The sequence below is a fragment of the Eubalaena glacialis genome, chromosome X (assembly GCF_028564815.1).
Source record: "Eubalaena glacialis isolate mEubGla1 chromosome X, mEubGla1.1.hap2.+ XY, whole genome shotgun sequence".
Lineage (NCBI taxonomy): Eukaryota > Metazoa > Chordata > Mammalia > Artiodactyla > Balaenidae > Eubalaena > Eubalaena glacialis.
This window is the reverse complement of record NC_083736.1, coordinates 134,513,970-134,537,951: the sequence shown is the minus strand read 5'-3', so window position 1 is coordinate 134,537,951 and position 23,982 is coordinate 134,513,970. Positions and strand designations below refer to the sequence as shown.

The 23,982-nt window shown below is 40.8% G+C and overlaps 1 protein-coding gene across 6 annotated transcripts in view; it reads right to left on the bottom strand.

The window, feature by feature from the left end:
* The window catches only part of MTM1 (myotubularin 1), a 112,147-nt gene that overhangs the window by 7,201 nt on the left and 80,964 nt on the right, over positions 1-23,982 (bottom strand). For 5 of the 6 annotated variants that reach the window (XM_061179438.1, XM_061179441.1, XM_061179439.1 and 2 more), the window contains 7 exons: positions 21,625-21,774; positions 16,642-16,830; positions 12,636-12,821; positions 8,831-9,037; positions 7,627-7,719; positions 6,901-7,014; positions 2,037-2,213 (listed from right to left, as the gene is read on the bottom strand). In XM_061179438.1, coding sequence (XP_061035421.1) covers positions 2,037-2,213; positions 6,901-7,014; positions 7,627-7,719; positions 8,831-9,037; positions 12,636-12,821; positions 16,642-16,830; positions 21,625-21,774 — 1,116 coding nt within the window. The remainder of the gene's footprint in view (positions 1-2,036; positions 2,214-6,900; positions 7,015-7,626; positions 7,720-8,830; positions 9,038-12,635; positions 12,822-16,641; positions 16,831-21,624; positions 21,775-23,982) is intronic. The other variant, XM_061179443.1, reaches the window with a different exon arrangement.

The window sequence follows — 23,982 nt, the reverse complement described above, 5'->3', positions numbered from 1 at the left end:
CACCATTGCCATGTTGGACCGAGAAATGGCCAAATGACTGTACTATCCTTTGACAGATCAATTATCTTTACTTTAGAAGTAAAGACCTTCAGTAAAGAGCACTCTGATATTAGCTGACAAGTACATACACCTGAACAGAGAGTAGAAAATGTTCCTTTTCCTTAAAGGATCATCTCAGTCTAGTCGCTGGAAAGAACCTTCTTATGATGGCTAACAACTTATAATGATTAAAGAAAATCCTTGACAATCAAAACTCAGAAATTTTCCAGAGCTTTAAATTAGTTTACATCTTAGTAAAAAAAAAAAAATTGTATTATTCATGTTGTCAGGAAAAAATATAAGTTTAACACCAATCAAAATAAATGGTTTAGTGGGGCTTCCCTGGTGGCACAATGGTTAAGAATCTGCCTGCTGATGCAGGGGACACGGGTTCGAGCCCTGGTCCAGGAAGATCCCACACACCGCGGAGTAACTATGCCCACGCGCCACAACTACTGAGCCTGCGCTCTAGAGCCCGTGAGCCACAACTACTGAGCCCACGAGCCACAACTACTGAAGCCCACGCTCCTAGAGCCCATGCTCCACAACAAGAGAAACCACTGCAATGAGAAGCCTGCGCACCGCAACAAAAGAGTAGCCCCCACTCGCTGCAACTAGAGAAAGCCCGCGTGCAGCAACAAAGACTCAACACAGCCAAAAATAATAAATAAATAAATAAATAAAATTTTTAAAATAAATGGTTTAGTAATTAAAAACAATTTTTAACTAAAGTTGTGTTTAAAAGCAAGTGTCATAGATGAATGGATGAAGAAGATGTGGCACATATATACAATGGAATATTACTCAGCCATAAAAAGAAACGAAATTGAGTTATTTGTAGTGAGGTGGATGGACCTAGAGTCTGTCGTACAGAGTGAAGTAAGTCAGAAAGAGAAAAACAAATACCGTATGCTAACACATATATATGGAATCTGAAAAACAAAAAAAAAATGGTTATGAAGAACCTAGGGGCAGGACGGGAATAAAGACGCAGACATGCTAGAGAATGGACTTGAGGACACAGGGAAGAGTAAGGGTAAGCTGGGACAAAGTGAGAGAGTGGCATGGACATATATACACTACCAAATGTAAAATAGATAGCTAGTGGGAAGCAGCCGCATAGCACAAGGAGATCAGCTTGGTGCTTTGTGACCACCTAGAGGGGTCAGATAGGGAGGGTGGGAGGGAGGGAGACGCAAGAGGGAGGAGATACGGGGATATATGTAGACGTATAGCTGATTCACTTTGTTATACAGCAGAAACTAACGACAATGTAAAGCAATTATACTCCAATAAAGATGTTAAAAAAAACCCATTAAAAACAGATGCTTAAGTCAATAAAATAGTTGAGCCAAGTGAACTCAAAAAATAAAAAATAAAAAAAATAAAAGCAAGTGTCATTTTTTTAGTCTGCTATTTTTCCTTTCATAATATTTTTGAAAAGCCATAAAAAAGAACAAAATAATGCCATTTGCAGCAACATAGATGGACCTAGAGATTGTCCATACTGAGTGAAGTAAGACACAGAAAGACAAATATCATATGATATCACTTGTAAGTGGAATCTTAAAAAAGGGTATAAACGAACTTAGTTACAAAACAGAAGTAGAGTCACAGATGTAGAAAATAAACTTATGGTTACCAAGGGGGAAAGGTGGTGGACGGGATAAACTGGGAGACTGGGAGTGACATATACACACTACTATATATAAAGTAGATAACTAATAAGGAGCTACTGTATAGCACAGGGATCTCTACTCAATACTCTGTAATGGCCTATATGGGAAAAGAATCTAAAAAAGTGTGGATATATGTATATGTATAACAGATTCACTTTGCTGTACACCTGAAACTAACACTACATTGCAGATCAACTATACCCCAATAAAAATTTAAAATAAAATAAAAATTTTTTTAAATGTACTACATAACATTATTTAAGTCCAGAAGTAGTACTCAGTCGACATCACTGTAATTCACAACGCTACTTCACTTACTTGTTGCTTGATTCTGGGGTTCCATCTAATGTAGTAATTCACCCAAAGTTCCAAGTGACGCATACTGGCAACTGGATATAAAACTCGATTGATTTCTTTAGTGTAGAAGGGATTTTTGAATTTGTCTTTATTACTGTTTATCAGCGACCATAAAGAAACAGTTCTTTCTGTAACTTTCTAGAGGAAAGAGAAAGTGGAAAGCCTAAGTAAAAACACACCCCGGTACACAAACCATTTTGCAGGCTGCGGCGATACAGCTGAGCATGATAGCTCAAAAAGCCTTCTGCGCCTGGGAGTGCTGAGCACCACTTCCCAATATTTGCATAGATAATGGCTTGAGAGCCACTGTTTCCGCCTGAAGAGAGAGGGGAAGGATGCTCTAACATTAAATGCAACTCACTGACCTAAGAAGACTATTCCTGGCTAGGGAAAACATGTATGAACAGATGGGCAGTACGCGCTTTTGAATTCAGCAGCAAGAAAAATTATCATAAGATCTCGCTGACTTTTTCCATTTTTGTGTTTGTTAGAACTACAACATCTCAACCTGTGTCTACTTGACAGTAGGCATCTAGACAAAGCGTTATGTTAATCAAACATCCAGATGTTTAATGCATCATGCCAGTATCCAGATATTTGAAACACGTGGATAACTGACTTCACTGAATCTTCAATTTTCAGTCTGGTGTCCATCATCTCATACAGATATTCACATCTTCATTGTTTTTTAACTATAGATTTTTACCCATTTTGATCATAAGTAGAGGAAAATCAAAACTTGGGAAATAAAAATACAAATATTAAAATTACTGAAGGCAGAATTGGAAACTCTTCCTAGTAATGACGTCAAGGAGAAAGGACCAGTAAGCTAAAACTGGAAGCTGAAAAGAACAGCTTGAAATAAGTGACTGAAGAAATTTTTTGAACATACACATTTCGTGAATGTGAACGGTAATAATAGCAGCATAATTTTGCCTTCCTTGGGATCCACCTAAAACTTCATTTGTCCCTTTCTGATGCCACAGTCTACACTGCCTTGTGTTTATTTGCATGCTTGTTTTTATTTTTATACATACACACAGTTGATTTAAAGTCAAACAGCTTGACAAGGTTTGTTATGAAAAAAGTAGTCTCTCACCTTTCTCCCCCAAGCAACTGTGTTTGATTTTTAAAATTGATTTGGTTATTTGGTACTTACCTCCGTACCTGTGAGAAACACCCTTTTCTTGCTACTTGTTGACTATAAAGTTACAGGCATTAACTCCTGACACTGCCACAGTGAGAATGGCTCCTCCCCATCCTGCTGCGCTCACACCTTCTACCCTGCCTCAGACCCCCAGTTTACAGCGTTGCTTTGGTTAGATCCATGTTTAGGGTTTAGATTGCTATGACTCAGCAAATGCTATTCCCAGGTAAGTCATGTCTTTTCTACTCTGATTTCTTTTCCTGTCCTATTTTTGGTTTTGTTTTCCTTTAATTTAACAGCTGTCTATTCTGCTTGCTTACTTCTCCTGGCATCTATCACTCATTCAACCCCAAACTCTTCCTCCAATGTCTTTAAAACTTTGATCAGGACACTCAGCACATCTGGAGTCCCCAGGTGCATCCTGGGTGGAGGGAGCTGCCCCGGCCACCCCCGCGCCATGCACCCAGCTCTCATTCAGGAAGTCTCTTCTGTTTCGCCCTCTGAGGCTTCCCTCTGGCCTCTCTGTGCTGGAGCTCCTGGCTTCCTGAACTCCAAGCAGTCTTCTTTCTTGATGCCACGTGTGTCTGAGGATATGTTTGGTCTACTTCACATCTGGTTGACAGTTGGGTGGCGAGAGGATTCTAGGTTGAAATCATTTTCCTTTAAAATTCGGAAGGCAATGCTCCACTGACTTCTACTTTCCAATATTGCTGCTGAAGAATTCAAAGTCTTCCTGATTTCTGTTTCTTTGCAAATAACCCACTCTTCTTCTCTTTGGAAGCCTGAAGGGTATTTCCTTTCTCCCTGGTGTTCTGAGACTTCACAAAGATGTGCTTTACTGTGGGTCTCTTCTTGTCCACTGTGCCTGGGCACTCGGTAGGCCTTTCAATGTGGAAACTCACACACCTCAATTCTGGGAAATATTCTCACATTATTCCGGTGATTTCCTGCTCTTCTTTCCCTATTTTCTCTTTCTAGAACTCCTATGATTTGGATATTGGACTCCAGAACTGATCTTCTAGTGTTCTTATCTCCATTTTCTACCTGTCTCTATGCCCTACTTTTTGGGAGACTTCAACCTAATCTTACAACTCTTCTGCTGAATTTTAAATTTCTATTGATAGCACATTTTTTTAAATTAATTCATTTATTTCTTTTTGGCTGCGTTGGGTCTTCGTTGCTGCGTGCGGGCTTTCTCTAGTTGCGGCGAGTGGGGGACTACTCTTTGTTGTGGCGCACCAGCTTCTCATTGCGGTGGCTTCTCTTGTTGCGGAGCATGGGCTCTAGGCACAAGGGCTTCAGTAGTTGTGGCTCGCGGGCTCTAGAGCGCAGACTCAGTAGTTGTGGCGCACAGGCTTAGTTGCTCCGCGGCACGTGGGATCTTCCCCAACCAGGGCTCGAACCCGTGTCCCCTGCATTGGCAGGCGGATTCTTAACCACTGCGCCACCAGGGAAGTCCCTGATAGCACGTTTTTAATTTCAAGTTTTCTTATCTCTAAATGTTCCTTCTAAATAATATCCTGTTATTATTTCATGGTACCAATAGTTTCCTATCTTTCTTGGGATATTAACTGATAGCTTCCTGTCTAGGTTTCTCCCCACCCTACATGGTAACTATTTTCTCCAAGCTGTTTTATTTCCCTCCTGCTTGTTGCTATTATGTAAGCTCTGAAGTCATGAGGCTTGTCAACTTGAGCTTCACCATGGGGAAACCTAGCTGTTGGTAATCTTTAGGTCCTTCTTCTTGGGCTAGTCAGCTTCTCTAGAGATGATTCCTTCTTTTTTTTTTCCAAATTGAAGTGTAGTTCACGTACCATAACATTCACCATTTTAAAGTCTACAGTTCACTGGCTTTTAGTACTTTCCCAATGTTGTGCAACTGCCACCTCTATGAAGTTCAAAGACATTTTCATCATCCCCAAAGGAAACCCTGTACACATTAAGAAGTCATTCCCCATTCTCCCCTCCCTCCGGCCCCTGTCAACCACAAATCTGCTTTCTGTCTCTATGGACTTGTTTTCCTGGACATTTCATATAAATGGAATCATACAATATGTGCCTTTTGTGTCTGGCTCTTTCACTTAGCATGTTTTCAAGGTTCATCCATTTGTGGCATGGGTCAGAATGTCATTCCTTTTGATGGCTGAATAATATTCCATTGAATGGATAGACCACATTTAGTTCATCTATTCATCAGCTGATGGACAGTGGGGTTGTTGACGTCTTTTAGCTATTCTGAGTAGGGCTGCCATGAACATCTGTGTCTAAGTTTTTGTTTGAACCCGTTTTCACTCCTCTTGGGTACATACCACTAGCAACATCCAAGGGTTCCATTTTCTCCCCATTCTTGCCAACAGGCTCTCATCTGAAAGATAAGGACCTGCTGCCAGAATGCTGGGAGTGAGCAGGGGACATGGGCTGGGTCTCTCACAGACCAGCTCTTCCCATTCACCTCATCCCCTGAGGACACTCAGGTCCCCAGCCCGGATACCTACTCTCACCCTCTCTCGAGAAGAAACCTCTGTCCTTAACTCCAGAGACAAGTGGAGGTGATCTGGGAAAGCTACCTGCTTATTCTAAACAGACCTTCAGGTTATCTTTTTTGTTTTTTCCCTTCAGGTTATCTTACCCTTCCCTCTTTGCCCCATACGCTGGTACACCTTTGCCCCAGAACCCGAGTCATACGGGGTTGCTGTAACGCAAAGTGGCCTGGTTCTTGGCTTCCCCACCGCTGGTTTGCGAGTCACTTTTCTCAAGTAAAGTTATTTCCCACTTATCTACTAAGTTTCCAGCTTCCAAGTTTGTTGCTGTGTCGCCTTCCTTATTTCCCCCTGTTCTTGTGGGTTTATGCCTTTTAAAAAAAAATTTCCCTTACTGACATTTTTATGGCATTTTGGGAGGGTGACCTTGCATGCCTTTAACAGCAATTCCTACTCCAATAGCCAAGATATGGAAGCAACCTAACTGTCCATCAACAGATGACTGGATAAAGAAGATGTGCTATGTATATACAATGGAATATTACTCAGCCATTAAAGAATGAAATAATGCCATTTGCAGCAAAACGGATGGACCTGCAGGGTATTATGCTAAGTGAAATAAGTCAGACAGAGAACGACAAATACTGTATGTGTCCACTTATATGAGGAATCTATAAAACAAAAGTGAGCAAATGTAACAAAACAGAAACAAACTCACCAATATAGAGAACGAACTGGTGGTTACTAGCGGGGATAGGGAAGGTGGGAGGGGCAAGATAGGGGTAGGGGATTAAGACGTACAAACTATTAGGTATAAAATAAATAAGCTATAAGCTATGTGTAGCACAGGGAAATATAGCTGTTATTTTGTAATAACTTTAAATGGAGTATAATCTATAAAACTATTGAATCACTGTGTTGTACACCTGAAACTTATACAATATTGTAAATCATCTATACCTCAACAAAAGAGTCACTCCTACTCCCTGAAGGCAAAATCAATGTCTTACCCCTGAAATAAACACCACACACTCAATAACCCCTGGTTGAAGTGAAAACGCCCAAGCTTGGGATACAGAATGAGAAACTTTGCCTTAACCACAAACCAAGCTATCAAATTCTTTGTTATTTCACAGCAGACTAAACACATTTTGGTGAGTCTTTAACTAAAAAGATGTTAAAGATGTTAAGCACTCACCTGTTTCTCTCGAGCGGATTCACAGTTGTATAAGAAAGTACCGAAGCGGCAACTATACAGATGATCCAAAATTACAATCAAAAACCGTTCATTGAATTCAAAAGCTGTAGGGAACTAGACAAAAACAAACAAGCAAACAATGCATGAAAACTTGGGGCTGATCTCGCATAGAGCTGAGAAGAGGTGCATTAATGTTCCAGGAGGACAGCTGAGGCTGTGGTCTGTGGCGCACTACAGCTCACCTGTTGGTGCTTTGCACAGGGCTGAAGAGCTTAACTGAGCGTCAAGTAAAGGAATAAAGAGGGAAAAAGGGAAAATAAGCCCATTTTCTGGGCTCTCCTGAGCGTACAGGACACACAGGATGGTTTAATTATTTATGGTAGTCTAAGGTAGCAGACACGCCTATACACAAATGCCAGCGTAGGATGAATTGAAAAAGACGACTTGCTATTGTCAATTATGCTGCTCCTCCATTAGCAGAGAGAGTACAGTTAAATATTAAAATTTTAAAACTTTATTATGAAAACTCCCAGTCAATATAAATAGTAGTGAGAATAAAAAAAGTGAACCCCGTGTACCCATCACCCGGCTTCAACAATTATTTGCACGTGGCCAAACTTGTTGCATCTCTATCTCTACCCTGTGTTACTCTGAGGCAAATCCCAGATATTATATCAAAATATTTAAACATTAAGTCAGATGTATTTTCATCCTAATATCCCTTACCTGTTTTGACATCTGCCATACACAATCAATAAACTGGAGAAAAATAGGAGATCGGTCAGCGTCGGCGTGGTTTTTGTCGCCATGACCTATTCTCTGAAAGGAAGTGATGATTTGTTTTAATCTCTGGGTACAAAACTGAGGAAGCATATAACTCACAAAATGTGACAATCACAACTCAGCAATCTGCGTTCCAAACGCCAAGCTTCTCAGAGAGTGAATAGTATTTTTTTTCCCATGGCAATACAGAAAATAACGTATGGTTTCAAAGTAACGGAAATTAAGTATATAAACTTCTATAATATATCAATACAAACTGAGAAAGCATCATGATGCTATGTGAACATGACAACTATTTTATCCGATTGGAATTTTGTACAAGTCGTGGGCAGCTGCAGGTAGAGTTAAGTTACCAGTTGCTAAGGGACCAATCCCAAAGTTTCAAGTCTTGAAACCATGTCCAAAAGGGTGTGATTATTATAATTAAAAGTTCTTTAAAAAAAGATTCTTTCTCAAAAACAAGACAAAAACCTCACCATTTATTCATTTACTAAACAATGACTCTTTCTACTTGACGATGCCATTCACACTATTTGTGAAATTTAGATGAAGGCTACAAGGCTACACAGCAGTGTTTCTGAAACTGTCTATGGATTCTCTTCATGAGAACCATGTGCGGAACTTGTTCAAAATGCTTATTCAAAGGGTGTCTGGAAACAAGACACCCTTTCAATAGGAAATTTAATTTTAATAGGTTCTTTAGGAAAATAGGAAATAGGAATTTTAATAGGTTCTTTTGGTTTTCAAAAGAAATAGGAATTTTAATAGGTTCTTTTGGTTTTCAAAATGTCTATCAGAGAATAGTAAAAGCCTCAACAGAAAGTCTAGCATTTCTACAAAATATTTGGCTCTAATAGTTATAATATTAGCTGAGAAAGGAGTATCTTCCTTCTTTTGCACAATTTCAATTTAAACACTTTTTGTATTACTTTCAAGCGAAACTGTAAATAGCGCAGATGGACAAACATGTCTCCTAAAAAGACTGGCTAAACCCAAGGCGTCACACGTTTTCAAACCTGCAGAGTGTTTTTTATTACACTCCTCAGATTTTCTTTTTAAAAGGAAATCACTGGTTTCACAAATAGTTTTTTTAATCCCAGACAGTGGTGATCAGACATTTAAAAAACTAGCTTTATTGTTTACTTACAGATGCGAATTTATGTCCAAAACTGATCCATTCTTTTTGGACCAATATTTCAAAGCCCTCGATGCTCCGGTAATAACTGTCCAACATCAGCATGGCCAGGGACGTCAGCTGGGCAGTCCTGTCCCATCCGTCGCTGCAGTGCACCACCACCGAGCTCTTCCCTGAAGAAACCCTGTCTGCGACCTGGATGGCTCCCGTCAAAACGAGCTGCCAAAGAAAAACATGCGAGTCAGTAGCTAGCTGGAAGGGACTGCTTAGATTTGAACTTACAGCTTTTAGCCCTAGTTAAAGTCCGTTTTAAAATACTATTAACGTCTAGAACAGAAAGAGTTCTGAAAACGGAAGGCCAGAAGCTGCAGGGTCTGTTGCTTTTCCTCTATAGAAACTGCCTTCGAATGCAAGTAGGTATTAAAAAGACAAATACACGAAAAGCCAAACTGCATTTCAAGCTTTCTTTCACATATGTGATTGTACGAGTTCACTAGGGCTGTCGTAACAAAGTCACACAGACTGGGTGGCTTAAATGACAGAAATGTATTATCTCCCATTTCTGGAGGCTGGAAGTCCAAGATCAAGGTGTGGGCAGGGTCATGCGCCCTCTGAAGGCTCTAGGGAAGGACCTGTTCCAGGCCTGTCTCAAAGCTTCTGGTAGTTCCTTGCCTTCTGGCAGCATAACTCCAATCTTCAGATGGTATTTTCCCTGAGCATGTATCTGTGTCCAAATTTCCCCTTTTCATAAGGACACCAGCCTTATCGAATGAAGGGCCCACCCTATTCCAGTCAGACCTCATCTTAACCAACCACATCTGCAGTGACCCTATTTGCAAATAAGGTCACACCCTAAGGTACTGGGGGTCAGGACGTCAACATATAAACTTTGGGAGGACACAGTGCAACCCATAACAGTGATCACATTAGAAAAATCACTGGCCCAAGAAGTCCAGTCTAGACCTTAAAGGCATGATACAATGGAAGTCACCTTCTGGCCTTTAAATTGACAAGATATGAACTCTTATGTGGCTCATAAATAGCAGAATCCTTACCTAAAGATAAACTGACAGCCTCTGGTAGAAATTTGAGACCTAGCAGTGACTAAATGTATGCATACAAAGAGCTACTGCTCTGATGTCATTTTTTGATGATTTAAGTATTTACAGAAGTATACTTTACAAACAGTAGAATTTACCTGTAAGTGTACACTTCGATAAGGTTTAATAAATTTATACAGTTTTGCGACCATCACCACCATCCAGTGGCACAGCAGTTCTATTACCCAAAATAGTTCCGGGTGCCAATCTCTGTTCCCACCCTCAGCCCCAGACAACCACTGATTTGCTTTCTGTCTCTACAGTTTTGCCTTTACTAGAAATTTCATAGAAATGGAATTCTACATTAGGTGGTCTTTTATGTCTGGCTTCTTTCACTCACAGAATGTTTTCGAGGTTCATCCATGTTGTAGCCTGTACTGGTTAGGCTCCATGACCACAGGCCTGGGTTTGAAACCTCACTCCATTTTCAACATGTCTCACCTTGAGCCAGTCACATAACTGTGGTTCTTTTCTTGCTCAAGTGAGGAGTGAATGGTACCCCCAACCAGTATATTTACCTTTTCAGACCTGTGTGGTTATTTCCTTTAAAAAAGTAAAACCACCTACGCAGTGGTTAAGAATCCACCTGCCAATGCAGGGGACACGGGTTCGAGCCCTGGTCTGGGAAAATCCCACATGCCGCGGAGCAACTAAGCCTGTGAGCCACAACTACTGAGCCTGCGCTCTAGAGCCCTCGAGCCACAACTACTGAGCCCACGCGCTGCAACTAGTGAAGCCACAACTACTGAGCCTGCGCTCTAGAGCCCTCGAGCCACAACTACTGAGCCCACACGCTGCAACTGGTGAAGCCTGTGAGCTCTACAGCCTGTGCTCCACAACAAGAGAAGCCACCGCAATGAGAAGCCCACACACCGCAACGAAGAGCAGCCCCCGCTCGCCGCAACTAGAGAAAGCCCGCGCGCAGCAACGAAGACCCAACGCAGCCAAAAAATAAATTAATTAAAAAAAAAAATTTAGGGCTTCCCTGGTGGCACAGTGGTTGAGAATCTGCCTGCCAATGCAGGGGACACGGGTTCGAGCCCTGGTCTGGGAAGATCCCACATGCCGCGGCGCAACTAGGCCCGTGAGCCACAATTACTGAGCCTGCGCGTCTGGAGCCTGTGCTCCGCAACAAGAGAGGCCGCGATAATGAGAGGCCCGCGCACCGCGATGAAGAGTGGCCCCCGCTTGCCGCAACTAGAGAAAGCCCTCGCACAGAAACGGAGACCCAACACAGCCATAAATAAATAAATAAATAAATAAAATTAAAAAAAAAATTTAAACCCACCTAAACTGTATCTTTTTGCTTTGTCTATAAAAAGCCCTTGAAGAGCCATTCTCAAAATCTACAGAAAAGTTATAAAGGTACTACAGAAGGTTCCCATATACTCGACCCAATTTCCCCTATTACTGACATCTTAGAATAGTATGGTACATCTGTCACAACTATGAACCAATATAGATATATTATTAAATTATTAATAAACTTAATTTTAACGAAGGCCATGCTTTATTCATATTTCCTTAGTTTTTACCTAATGTTCTCTTATTCTAGTCCAGAATCCTACCCAGGATACCATATTACATTTAGTTGTCACAATTAGATTTTTTGCAATTCATTTTTGAGGATGATAAATTATGAAAAAAAACCCAAAAGTTCAAGAGACTAACTAAAATTATAACTCCTATCAAGTTGGAAAATAAATTTTGACTAGAAAACACTCTATCTTAATAATTCACCTATTTAAGGTTGGCTTTTTGTTTGTTTATAGAACTAAATGGTGACTTCTAAAATTGTTAGTTCCCTCACATAACTTCAAGTACTTTTTTTTTTTAATATTTTATTTTGAAAATATGTATATGTCATTTTCAAGTACTTTTTTTAAAAATTATTATTTATTTTATCTATTTATTTTTGGCTGCGTTGGGTCTTTGTTGCTGCGCACGGGCTTTCTCTAGTTGCAGCGAGCGGGGGCTACTCTTCGTTGCGGTGCGTGGGCTTCTCATTGCGGTGGCTTCTCTTGTTGTGGAGCATGGGCTCTGGGCGTGCAGGCTTCAGTAGTTGTGGCACAAGGGCTCAGTAGTTGCGGCTCGCGGGCGCTAGAGCACAGGCTCAGTAGTTGTGGCGCACGGGCTTAGTTGCTCCGCGGCATGTGGGATCTTCCCGGGCCAGGGATCGAACCTGTGTCCCCTGCATTGGCAGGCAGATTCTTAACCACTGTGCCACCAGGGAAGTCCCAACTTCAAGTACTTTTAAAAGAATGGAGGTTTTTGATGCCTCTATCAAGATGAAGGATTGAGTATAATAAAAACACAAAACTCATTCTTTAAACAAAGTCAATTTGAGATAAGTTTCAATAAAAACAATTGCTCTAGGTTCTTGAGGGTCATACCCAGTAATGGTTCAATAATAAATTATCTACTCCTAAATAAACCTGGGTGAAAGGCTCAACTACTTGCTATTGACGAGTTGGAAAGTGACATCTCTACAAACTCTAAAAAATATTCTGGAGATAATATTGTGAAATCTTTAATTTAGGTAAGCAAATTGTAAAGAAACACAAAATTGTCAAATGTAGAGCCATATACAACAAATATTCTCTCTCTCACTGTTCAGTTTTTTTTTTAATTTAAGGAATCAAAAAAATTTCCTGATCCACTAAACCATTACTTTCTTTTTTATATATGTGTATCTTTTTTCAAAAAAATATACTTGCCTTGATATGTTCCAACCAGTGAGTAGATTCTAAACTGGACAACCAGTGAGATTCTTCCACATTAGGATAAACAATGTCTTTGACTTTTTTCAAAGATTCTCGCATGACATGAATGTTATGAATGTCTAAGAAGAAAAGTTCGGCGTTATGATATGCATCATCACTTTCATATCCTCCTCCTGTTGCCTAAGAAACAGTAAGATACACAAAACAGTAAGTTGGGTTTTCTATTTCTTCAGTAACTTACACAAATATTTCAAAGGTTATTGGTCCTCCAAATCTCAACCTAAAAACTTGCAACTTAGATACAATCATTGATGTGACCTGACTTCCTATCTGACACTAGGCCTCAACAACATTAGTCACACTTTGAGCTAGGGAAAAAAGATGGCGAGCTGGCAATTTCCTGAGGATCTGTATTTGCGAGAAAAAGTCATTTTCAAAATGTTCTATAATTACTAGCTCTTCTTCCAGATCTGGAAAGGCAAGAGCAGGGTGTGAATGGTCGCTGTCTTCCATCGGATTTGAACAGTGCTCTTCAGGGGCAGGCTCCCACGGGACTGGATGGGTAGAGGAAAACGACAGGCTTTGGAGACAGACAGACCCAGGTCGATAGCTCAGTTTCAGCCCCTCTTTGCTGTGTGATCTGGGGCAAGGCACTTAACCTCTCTGCGCCTCAATGTTGTCTCCTGTAGAACAGGGGATACTACTACCTAGGTCTCATAAGATTAAAAGGAGCCAGGCTCTATAACAGCTAACACCAGCCACCATTTAATGAGCCCCTCTGACATCCCAGATACTGTGATTCTTGCTTTACATAATTTTATCTAACTCTTACAGCAATGCTGCAAGACAGGTATTACTATCTCCATTTTGAAAATGAGAAGAGATGCTATTTAACTACCCCCAAAGTCAGAGGTAAGCAGCAGAATTTAAGTCATCTGACTTCACAGCCTGAACCTTTTCTAGTGCCCCATGACTGTCTGTGTGCTATGCAAACACCAGGGACAGCGCTGCACGTGGTGGGCCCTCGAGGGACAAAAGGTTTCAAGTGGGGACGAGATGGCTACCACCTGCCGCGGCGCCTACCAGCATCCACCCGCTAGGGTGGGCGTCACTTCCCTTTCACAGGGTCGTGAAGATGCCCGTTTTCCACGAAGACAAAAAGAAACGCTCCAGCTTTGTTTAGGAACCTGGCTGCATTCTGCTTAATGCTTTAAAATGCCATGGAACATGTGGCCTCTGGCCTTTTAAGAAAAAGTTGAATTATTCACGGACCTGCGAAGAAAGCACGCTGAAATGGAAGGATGCTAATTAACATCATAAAAACATATGAATATGTAAACTCACCAGTAAAGGTAAATAAATAGTCAAAGCCAAGTTGTACTATCTTGGCAGTGCCTGCAGGGAACGGACAGACAAGCGACATGCCTGCCATTGCCACGGAATACCTCTTCTCTTTTCATTTACAATAGAAGGAATATAAACTTGTAGCTCGGGACAGAAGGGCCAACACATCCTATGGTTTTTTTCCGGGGTTAGTCACAGAGAAGGTTTCCTGCAGTAGAAGTAAGGCTACCACTTGAACTTCAAACCTGGAGACCTATGTACAAGCCAGAAGCCTTGATCTCCACAGACTCTAGGTAAGAAATTGTACTTTATTTAGACAGAAATGTGTTTTTAAAGCTTGCTGCAAATGGCATCAGTAGTAAGTAGACAATAAACGTTCACTTTGTTGTTTTTAAATAGTTATCAGCTAATGAATCCATATACAAATGGGTCATATTCCCCTCTCCTTGGTTACCCCTACCTCAGGGAATAACACCTTGCAGCTGCCATCAGAGGTCACAACAGAGGTGCACCTATCCCCCTGGCAGTCACTGTTGTGAACTGGATCTGCAAGCCTCTCACACAACGATGACACACGTTACCCTCCCACGGACACATGACCTGTTTCTCTGTACATGTGGTTTGTAAACAGTTAGTGATTTTCAAAGACATTCCTAACTCTGGAGCTTCTTTCATAGATCACTGAAGATGATAGGAGGAAAAAGTAATAACTCATTGCCAAAGTTTCTGCCAAAAACAGACATTGACACAGTCCCACTTTAATTCATCACAGGCTGCTGGATCTTATCTGCCTCTAGGTTTCCTTTGTTTGTTTTTTTGTTTCATTTAAAATGGTGCAGTGTTGCTTGTTACATTATGGGGTTGTAAATTTCTAAATATCCACAAGGGCAGAACAATTAGGTCCAAAGAGGAGAGAATTCAGAAGGGTAAAAATCAATTAGTCAAGCATAGACTGAGTTCCCAAAAGTTCAAATTCCACATCTCTGATTAGTTTTGAAGTTTTCTTTTCAGTTCTCTTCAACAAAAAAGAACAACCCACATTACCTAGTACAACCACGTACACAGCCTGTTGCTATGGATACAGATGACTAGGAAGACACAGCCGAGGGAGGAGGGGAACCTGAGTGTGTTTTTTTTATAGAATGATGCACAGATCTTTCAAGCCTAGGTTTTTTTCCTTAATTTTTTCCTTCCCTTCATTCCTAAATGGACTAGAAACACAGCCGTATTTCCTGAGTGTTAAAAAGGCATTCAAGAATTCTACTGCTACAACAATGAGCTTTAGAGTTAATACAATAAAGTTATTCATTTTATATATTTTAAAATATTCTTTCTAAATACCCCATTGTAATGTTATATGATATCTGTTTCAGGCTAAATGTATACATGGAAATACTTCATTTTATACATGTATTCAACTCTGAATTATACCTGAAGGATAGCAGGAACAGAAATATAAAGGTAAGGATAATACAACAAGATATTCATATTTAGACTTAATTTCCTAAATGTTGTCTTGTATTTCCTAACCTATTTATCGATTTCACTGCCTGATTGCTTTACAAATAATTTCAATATCAGTTTTGTTATGTAAAACAAAACCAACTGCAGTAACAAATACCGGGTCCAAAAGTAAATGTGTAAGGTGCACAATCTGTGTGCAAATAATTATGAGTGGAGCCCCACACATGTGCCTGTGTAGACAGACATCACAGGGTCCATTTAGGAAGCTACTGCATCTATCTGAGCTGCTTGAGGACTTGTTTTGCTTTCAGATTCTTGTCTTGTGCTCTGAATAATTGAAGATGCCAGATAAATGACCTTGGGATAAGCAAAATATTCAAGATGATGAAATTTAAGCCTACATCTGACAAGAAGCCATACATCTGAAAGGTGGAATGGGGCAGGCCCACTGTGAATACTTATAAGTGACAGCTGGCAATGGGAGAAGGAAAGGAAAAAAAAAAAAACAAAACAAAAAGGTGAAACTGAATGTCAAAGGTATTTCTGAATCTTGGGCCCTGTAGTGCAGGGGCAAACAGCCTTCCACCTTGAGCATCTGCTGAGGGGTCCTGCAGGCAACACTGCCTTGTCATTCAACTTTAGGGGCAGTCTGCATACTCTACTTAAGAAGGCCAAGAAGACCCTTGAGACAGATTTCTTTGAAAATATTACCATTATGTGTGTAACTGTAAAATTCACATACATGGATCTACTCATTTCTTGGATTGTCTCATATAAATGAGAACACACATTTCTGAGTATAGTGAAGAGAATGCTTAGATAAAGCTACAAATTTAGGATTTTAACAATTACAGCTTCCCACAATCCTCACAGATGCCTCACTAGTGTATACACTGAGAATGACTGTCAACAGCCTAAAGGGCTCTAAAGAGATTCTAACTCTTTCCCAAGTTCACTACAGCTCTAGACTTCTAGTTTACCTAAAGCTTATTTTCATTTGGTTTTAATGTATTCAACTTTTAAGATATGTTTTGTGATTAAACCTACTTTCTACGTTCAGTGAACTCGTTTTCCTCTTTAAGCGAAGTTTAATTTAAACCCACATGTTGATACGCCATGGCAACAACCTTCATGTAGAACACTGCACACTGTACGTAAGGCAAGTTTCTACCATGTCATTAAATATACTTACCTTGTTGGCCACTGCATTTACATTGGGTCTAGCATCATAGATTGTGAGTTTGTTAATTTGTCTATTCGTCTCCCTGATGACGTCGAGATATTTCTCATCATCTTTATTTCGTTTACCACTCATACCAACAAGAGGCTGACTACAACGCACGATGACCGTCTTGTTTTCTGGATGAATCCATGACAGCACCTACGGTTGGTTCAGAAATTTTAAGCTATCGAGAAAGAACCAAATGTCAAAACAATTAAAACTATAAAAAAAAGAGAGCACTAACAATCATGATGAAGTGAATCTCATTTTGCTGAAACGGGATGCTTGTTCACCTGCCATTTCCATGTGTGCCCAGAAACACACATTTAACGATGATGACTATTCAGAGCCAATGAGAATAACCAATTGCTTTACTGGTCTTTTCTTAATTCGCACCACATCTAAAAACATTAAATGCTTACCTAAAAATAGTTATATCACTTAAAGGAAACAGAAAGCTTCAGATATTTTATTTCAGTCCTGTAGCTTGCACTGGATTTGTCATCACCCAGAAACAGCTTTAGCAAAAGGTGAGAGGTAAAGAAAACCACCCCGGTACCTCACATCTGCAGGTCATTTTCCCAACAGTCTCAATTCTAGAATCTAACACAGGGGCTTGAAAACCCAAAGGAAGCAAACAGGATCTCAGGACAGCCAAAGAGCTGCCAGAGTCTCCACAATGAAGCTTGGACACCCGCCTCCTGGGAGAGCTCTGAGCCTTTACTCAGAATCAACCTTCTCCAATTTTACACACAATCCCAGCACACTTGCTACCTGGTCTCTCAGTTCATAGCACCTGAGAAACAAGACCTGTAAAAGGAAGCTAAAAATGTAATAGAGCAAAAGCTACAGAACTGTCCACTTTCAATGAATGAATTGTTTCATAGATGAATTCTATCTCAATAAAGCTGTTAGAAGAGAAAAATAAAATAAAATAAACAGAAGCGGGAAGGTAAGTGTGGTGGGTGACAGCATGTGCTCCGGGGCAGGCGCACCTCTGAGGTGGCTCTGACCTGGGCACTGAGTTCACAGCCTCTGTAGCGTCCTTTCCCTCTTTCATCAAATGCGGAGCCACGTGACAGCATGACGCTGCTGGGCGGATGAATGGAGAACGCATGTACCCAGCACAGGGTACGAAAACCCATGAAAAGCAGACACAAGAACCCCAGAAGCACAAGTGTTCGAGCTCACTTAATACAAGGCCAAGTACGCTGTGGTCTTTGAAGTCACCTCCCCACTATGGCAAATGACGAGCACTGATGTTCATAAAAATCACTGTGTATAATAATGACAACACGTTAGTGAGAAAAGATTATATGATAATACGAATGAATACTCATTCAATTGAGTCTCTGTGCCTGCCAGGGCCCAGTCAAAATACCACTGTGGCCCCCAACTAAGAGTCCAAAGGCTCAGGACTGGGAGGCCTGGGCACAAGTGCTGGCCTCCCTCAACCTCCATTTTCTAATCTACAACGTGGAGGTGAGACCTGCCCTGCCCACCTCCTATGGCTTTGTCTCCAAGAGGGAAAAGACGTGAGATCGCTTTTAAGTATCTATGTATTTTTAATTTTTTTCAGGTTTATTGACATATACTTGACCTATAACACTATGTAAATTTAAGGTCTACAACATGTTGATTTGATACAAGATCATTCTTTTTTTTTTAAATTTTATTTATTTATTTATTTATTTTTGGCTGCATTGGGTCTTTGTTGCTGCGCGCGGGCTTTCTCTAGTTGTGGCGAGTGGGGGCTACTCTTCTTTGCGGTGAACAGGCTTCTCACTGCAGTGGTTTCTCTTGTTGTGGAGCACGGGCTCTGGGCATGTGGGCTTCAGTAGTTGTGGCGTGCGGGCTTCAGTAGTTGTGGCACTCGGGCTCAGTAGTTGTGGCTTGCAGGCTCTAGAGCGCTGGCTCAGTAGTTGTGGCGCACAGGCTTAGTTGCTCCGCGGCATGTGGGATCTTCCCAGACCAGGGATCGAACCCGTGTCCCCTGCATTGGCAGGCAGATTCTTAACCACTGTGCCACCAGGGAAGTCCCCACTCTTTTTTTGGGGGGCCGCGCTGGGCAGCTTGTGGGATCTTAGTTCCCCAACATAAGGCTGGAACCTGGGCCCTCGGCAGTGAAAGCGTGGAGTCATAACCACTTGACCACCAGGGAATTCCCGATATGAGATCACTTTTAAAAGAGCAAATCGCTGCACATACAAGACAGTTATTATTTGATAAAGACCCTCATCAAGTTTTAAATTTAAATCAGGTCATATGCAAGAAACTGCCCTGTTCCCCCCGTGCCCTCCGTTCTTCTGCCCTTCTTCTCTCTGCTTGGGAGATTTAAGACTGGAATCACCAGGCCATGTTAAGAAATGCTATTCTTACGAGTTGTTTCACCTCTTACCTGCTTTTTCTTTTGGGATCTCAACTACCTTTATAAAAAGGATGCTTGCTATATAGCTGACCAGGTACAAGTAATGCAAATTTCACAACATCAACTACCATGAGTCCTTTTAAAGTATGTGCTACTATATTAGGCTATTCTTTTTGAAGTTAATATGTAGAAGCCATAAATAATTAAGGATGTACACAAATATTTAGCCACCAAAAGATGTTTATCACAGCACTGTTTATAATAGGAATAGAAAACTGATGGACAGTTTTCTGTCAATCTACACAGTACATCTACACACTGGCACATGAACAGAGAGTCATCGGTGTAGAAAAAGCAGATTGAGACATAAACCACAGAATAATTTCCTTTTTTTCAAATAAAAATATGTATGCATAGAAGGAAGTCTGGAAGCACATAACTGTGGATCTCACTAGGTGGCAGTCTCCTTTAGGCTTACCAGTATTTTTGTAAGTGTCTAAAATAAATATGTATTACTTACATGTTAAAGAATTCGATAACATTAAGACCAACCTGTTTGAGAACAAAGGAGTATGTATCCATTAATGGGAACACTAATGCATGTGGATTATTTTGTTATTCAGTGATATTTTATAATACTCTGCATCTTATTTATGGACAACATAACAAGACTGCTTTCTCATCAATGCTTTTTGTATCTTTACATGGCTTTTTTTTTAAAAAAAAGAACTGAATATCAAATATTAATGATTTCATATCAAAAGCAAATATATTTCCTGGGTTATAGTCAAGAGTCAGGTGGTTAGAAGGTATATCAGAAAGAGTACATTATCTATTACTAGATATTATTAAGCATGGTAATCTATAAAGATAGAGAGGTGATGGACAGCTTAACCTTAGTTTTTTGTTTTTGTTTTTTTTAAAATAAATTTATTTATTATTTATTTATTTATTTATTTTTGGCTGTGTTGGGTCTTCGTTTCTGTGCGAGGGCTTTCTCTAGTTGCGGCGAGCAGGGGCTACTCTTCTTCGCGGTGCGTGTGCTTCTCATTGTCGTGGCTTCTCTTGTTGCGGAGCACAGGCTCTAGACGCAGGCTCAGTAGTTGTGCCTCACGGGCTTAGTTGCTCGGCGGCATGCGGGATCTTCCCAGACCAGGGCTCGAACCCGTGTCCCCTGCATTGGCAGGCAGATTCTTTTTTTTTTTTTTTTTGGCAGGCAGATTCTTAACCACTGCGCCACCAGGGAAGCCCAACCTTAGTTTTTTTTAGGAAAAATAAACGCAAATTGGTGGCCATCACAAAGTAAGAAGGATCAATAAAATGGCTAAGTAAAAAGCTAAGCATTCTATTTGCTCTACAGTGGGCTCCCATTCACTCAGAACCGGGGGAACCACTGGATCAAGATGGCAGCCTGAGCACAGTGGACTGGGTTGTTTCATTTCCTCTCCTACCCCCGATCCCGTGAAATTCACACACACACACACACGCACGCACACACAGTAGATGTTCAATAAATATTAATTGAATGAAGGAGTGAACAAAATCAATTCACACTATCCTAGCCCAGTTCTCCTGTGGGTGAGGCATGGATTAGCAAGACAGCTAGCCAGGGCAGGGGTGGAGCACAAGAGGAGCGAAATGGTAATTCTAGCTTCATTAGCACAGTGTTCTAGCAAAATGAGCTAAAGAACATACTTTCAAGTATAATATACATCATGAAGATATGAACGGACACTCGTGCTTAGCGAAGCAAGTGCATTAAAAAAGTTACAATTCATATTATGTTGATAGCATAACAAAAGTTTCACACAAATATCCTTTTAGGGACAAAAATGTCTAGACTTGGAAGTTAAAGGCAACATGACATTAAATCTTAATTTTTCAACCCTTGTTTTTCAAAATCAAACCAAAACAAAATAAGACAATGTACTTATTATGACATGCCCTGGAAATTAACAGAGGGGAAAAATTCTCTAAATTTTTAGCCAACAAGATTTATGGACACAGAGTAGACAGGGTGACTCGTACATAAATATTTAAGAACCAAAGACTAATTTATGAACTAGGTCCAGTGATACCATAAATATAGTTTGGGATAGTCTGCACCTGACCCCAGGTTGCTAATGGTATGAAGGCAGCTTACAAACGTGATGAGGAGAGACGAATCCTAATAAAGGTGGTACGTAAAAGCCTATACTCATAGGCTCCATAACATAGGCTAGGGCATGGTTTCCAGCATAACTCAACCGACATTACCCAGAGCCTAACGCCTGTCACTTATTGTGCTACAAAGACACAAGCCACAGAGACCTTGTCCTTCCTTCTTCCTTTCCACCTGGCGTTACCTGTACCCTCTCCTGTATAAGAATTACTTGAGTTCATTCTCTGTCCTTGATTGCGAGCTCCTGGAAGGTAGGTGACGTCTTACTTCTTTCCCCATTTGGCCTGCTGCTTTGCACTCAGAGGACACTTGATAATTATTTGTGTGACTGAAATTCCAAAAGAGTGTTTCTCTGAATTACTTGACTACTGTTCTCATGGAAGAAAAGGCACTCCTTATAGAAAATATTAATTGCAGTACTCACTGGAATTCGATTTCGGGATCTAAAAGTTGCAACTCTCCTGAGATCATCATCTGAGGCACGATATGGAACCACCAAGAGAGCCGGGTAAGTGTCGCACAGTTCATAGCACTTATTAATAAAAGTGATTCTCCAATGGTGATTGGGCAAGCCCTGCAGGAAAAAAGGAAGTCCACGTCAGCACTGATGATTTCATCTCTGGATCTGGCCTTGGATGGGTCTCCTTTCTTCTTTCGAGCAGAATGTGCACGTGCCTCTGACAGCAGGGTAGTAACGGTGTACTGATTTATAGTAAGGGGGCCAGATCGATAATCCAGACAACGTAAGAACACAAGACAAAACACTGGCGGGTTCCAGAATTCTAAACTATCGTTGGTAAATACAAATTCTCTTGAACTTGAGATCTTCCTTGATTTCATGTCAAACTTTTCTCTACTACTTGTACAATAAAGAGAAACCCAAGCTCCTCCCCGACCTGTGCAAACCACCCCACGCCCTAAAGAAAAGTACACTGTGTAATCTTCATCTGTGTCTGATTGAGGGTAAAAAAGAAATCAGGCAACTTCCACTCCCCACTCAAAACAGAGGGAATGCTTTAACCTGCTCCAAAGTAGAAAGAGGCTAAGCTTGTGAAGAAATTCACAGAAGGGAAGTAAGGAAAACCCCTCTGGGGAGGCTCATTTCGCCACCTCCTAAGAGTTTCTTCAATCAAGTGGTTTGGGATGGGTGACTGCTCTATGGGCTGTGTGAGAAATACACTCATCTACATTCTAAGCAGACAGCTAGTGTGACACGGAAGACACCTCCCATCCTATCGCCCACCCACAAAATTGCAGGTACTGTGGACAAGGTCCAGAGGTGGTGGAATAACTCTCTCCCCACGCTCACAAACACACAAGTACACACACAAAAGTGAGCCGTGTGGGTGCTTGCTCTGGGGACGCAAATTGTACCTCGTCTTTAGGTCTGGCCCTATAGAGCTCGGACCAGACAGATGAGTCTGATGTCGAGTCCAATTAGAGAGTTACAAGTCCCATCAGAAAGGTATAAGAAAAAAAGATGGAATATAATGGCATTCTAGAACTAAATACCTTCAAGAGTTCATATATGCATACAAGCTTAAAAACAGGAACTGTTTTGTTTGAAGCTAGAAGCCCTAAAAAGTAAGTCTTAATATTGTCAATAACACTCAAAAACTAAGGTGCAAATATTTTAATACGTAACGCTACAGAGGTCTCCAAAACATGCAAGATGTTTTAATGGTCCTTCTTCTGCCTCCACAACTGACCTAGAATAGAGGTTATTAAAATGAGAGGTACACACAGCCTTCGAAAACTCAACAAACTAAAGCTGATTTCTGGAAGCAACAGGACATACTACCGCATACATGTGCTCTAGAGATAAACTCCCACACCCACACCCTGAGCATCGAATCTTCTTATGAACAGAGGCAAACCACTGATCAAGACTAAACGGGTCACCACAGAGCACTGAGTAGAGTTCCCTGTGCTATAGCTGATTTACTTTGCTGTACAGCAGAAACTAACACAACATTGTAAAATAACTATACTCCAATAAAAATTAATTAAAAAATTAAAAAAAGACTAAACCAGGAAGTCAACCCAGGTGCCTGGTAGTGGAAGCGGTGGCTAGAAGGTTCTTCTCAAGTCTAGGGTTCTGCGATTTTACTTTACATTCACTGGGCTTGATTTGATTCTCAAGCCTCATTCAACAAAACTTCCCAATTACTTTATGAGTAATTTTGTAGAATGAGATTTATGAGTAATTTTGTAGAATGAGAATTATGAAAAGCCTCGTCACAAAACTCCTAACTGTCCTATGATTTGGTTACAACAGAGGTCAAAGTGTAGCTCTTGTTCCATAACAGGCATGGGAATCTTCTTTAAAATGCAGAGAGACCTTTGCCGCGAACAGCAACAATACACGAAGCCTCCCACTTTATTATTGCAAATAAACATGCATGTGGGTGAAGTTTACTAAGAGGGCAGTAAAGGCAATTCTCATACACATTCATCAAAGCATTCTTGGAAAAGTCATTACAGGAAAACAGTTCTAATTCATTTGAATCTTTAAACTGAAATGAATATAACAGAAATCTAACTGCCAGTAATAGTTAAGCTCCCAAATACATACATACATCATGACATCAACTCCTGAGTAGTAAGGTACAGAAGTCTGGCTTTTCTAGACTCTGAGTATTTGATTCATTTCATGGACAACATATAACGGACGTTCTTCGCGTAGCGGAAGGAAAGAGAACTTAGCCATGCAGCCTTCAGTGCAGCTTGAACATGGCCCTGGGATGAGCCCGTAGGTTCCACAGTACTAGACAGACAGAAT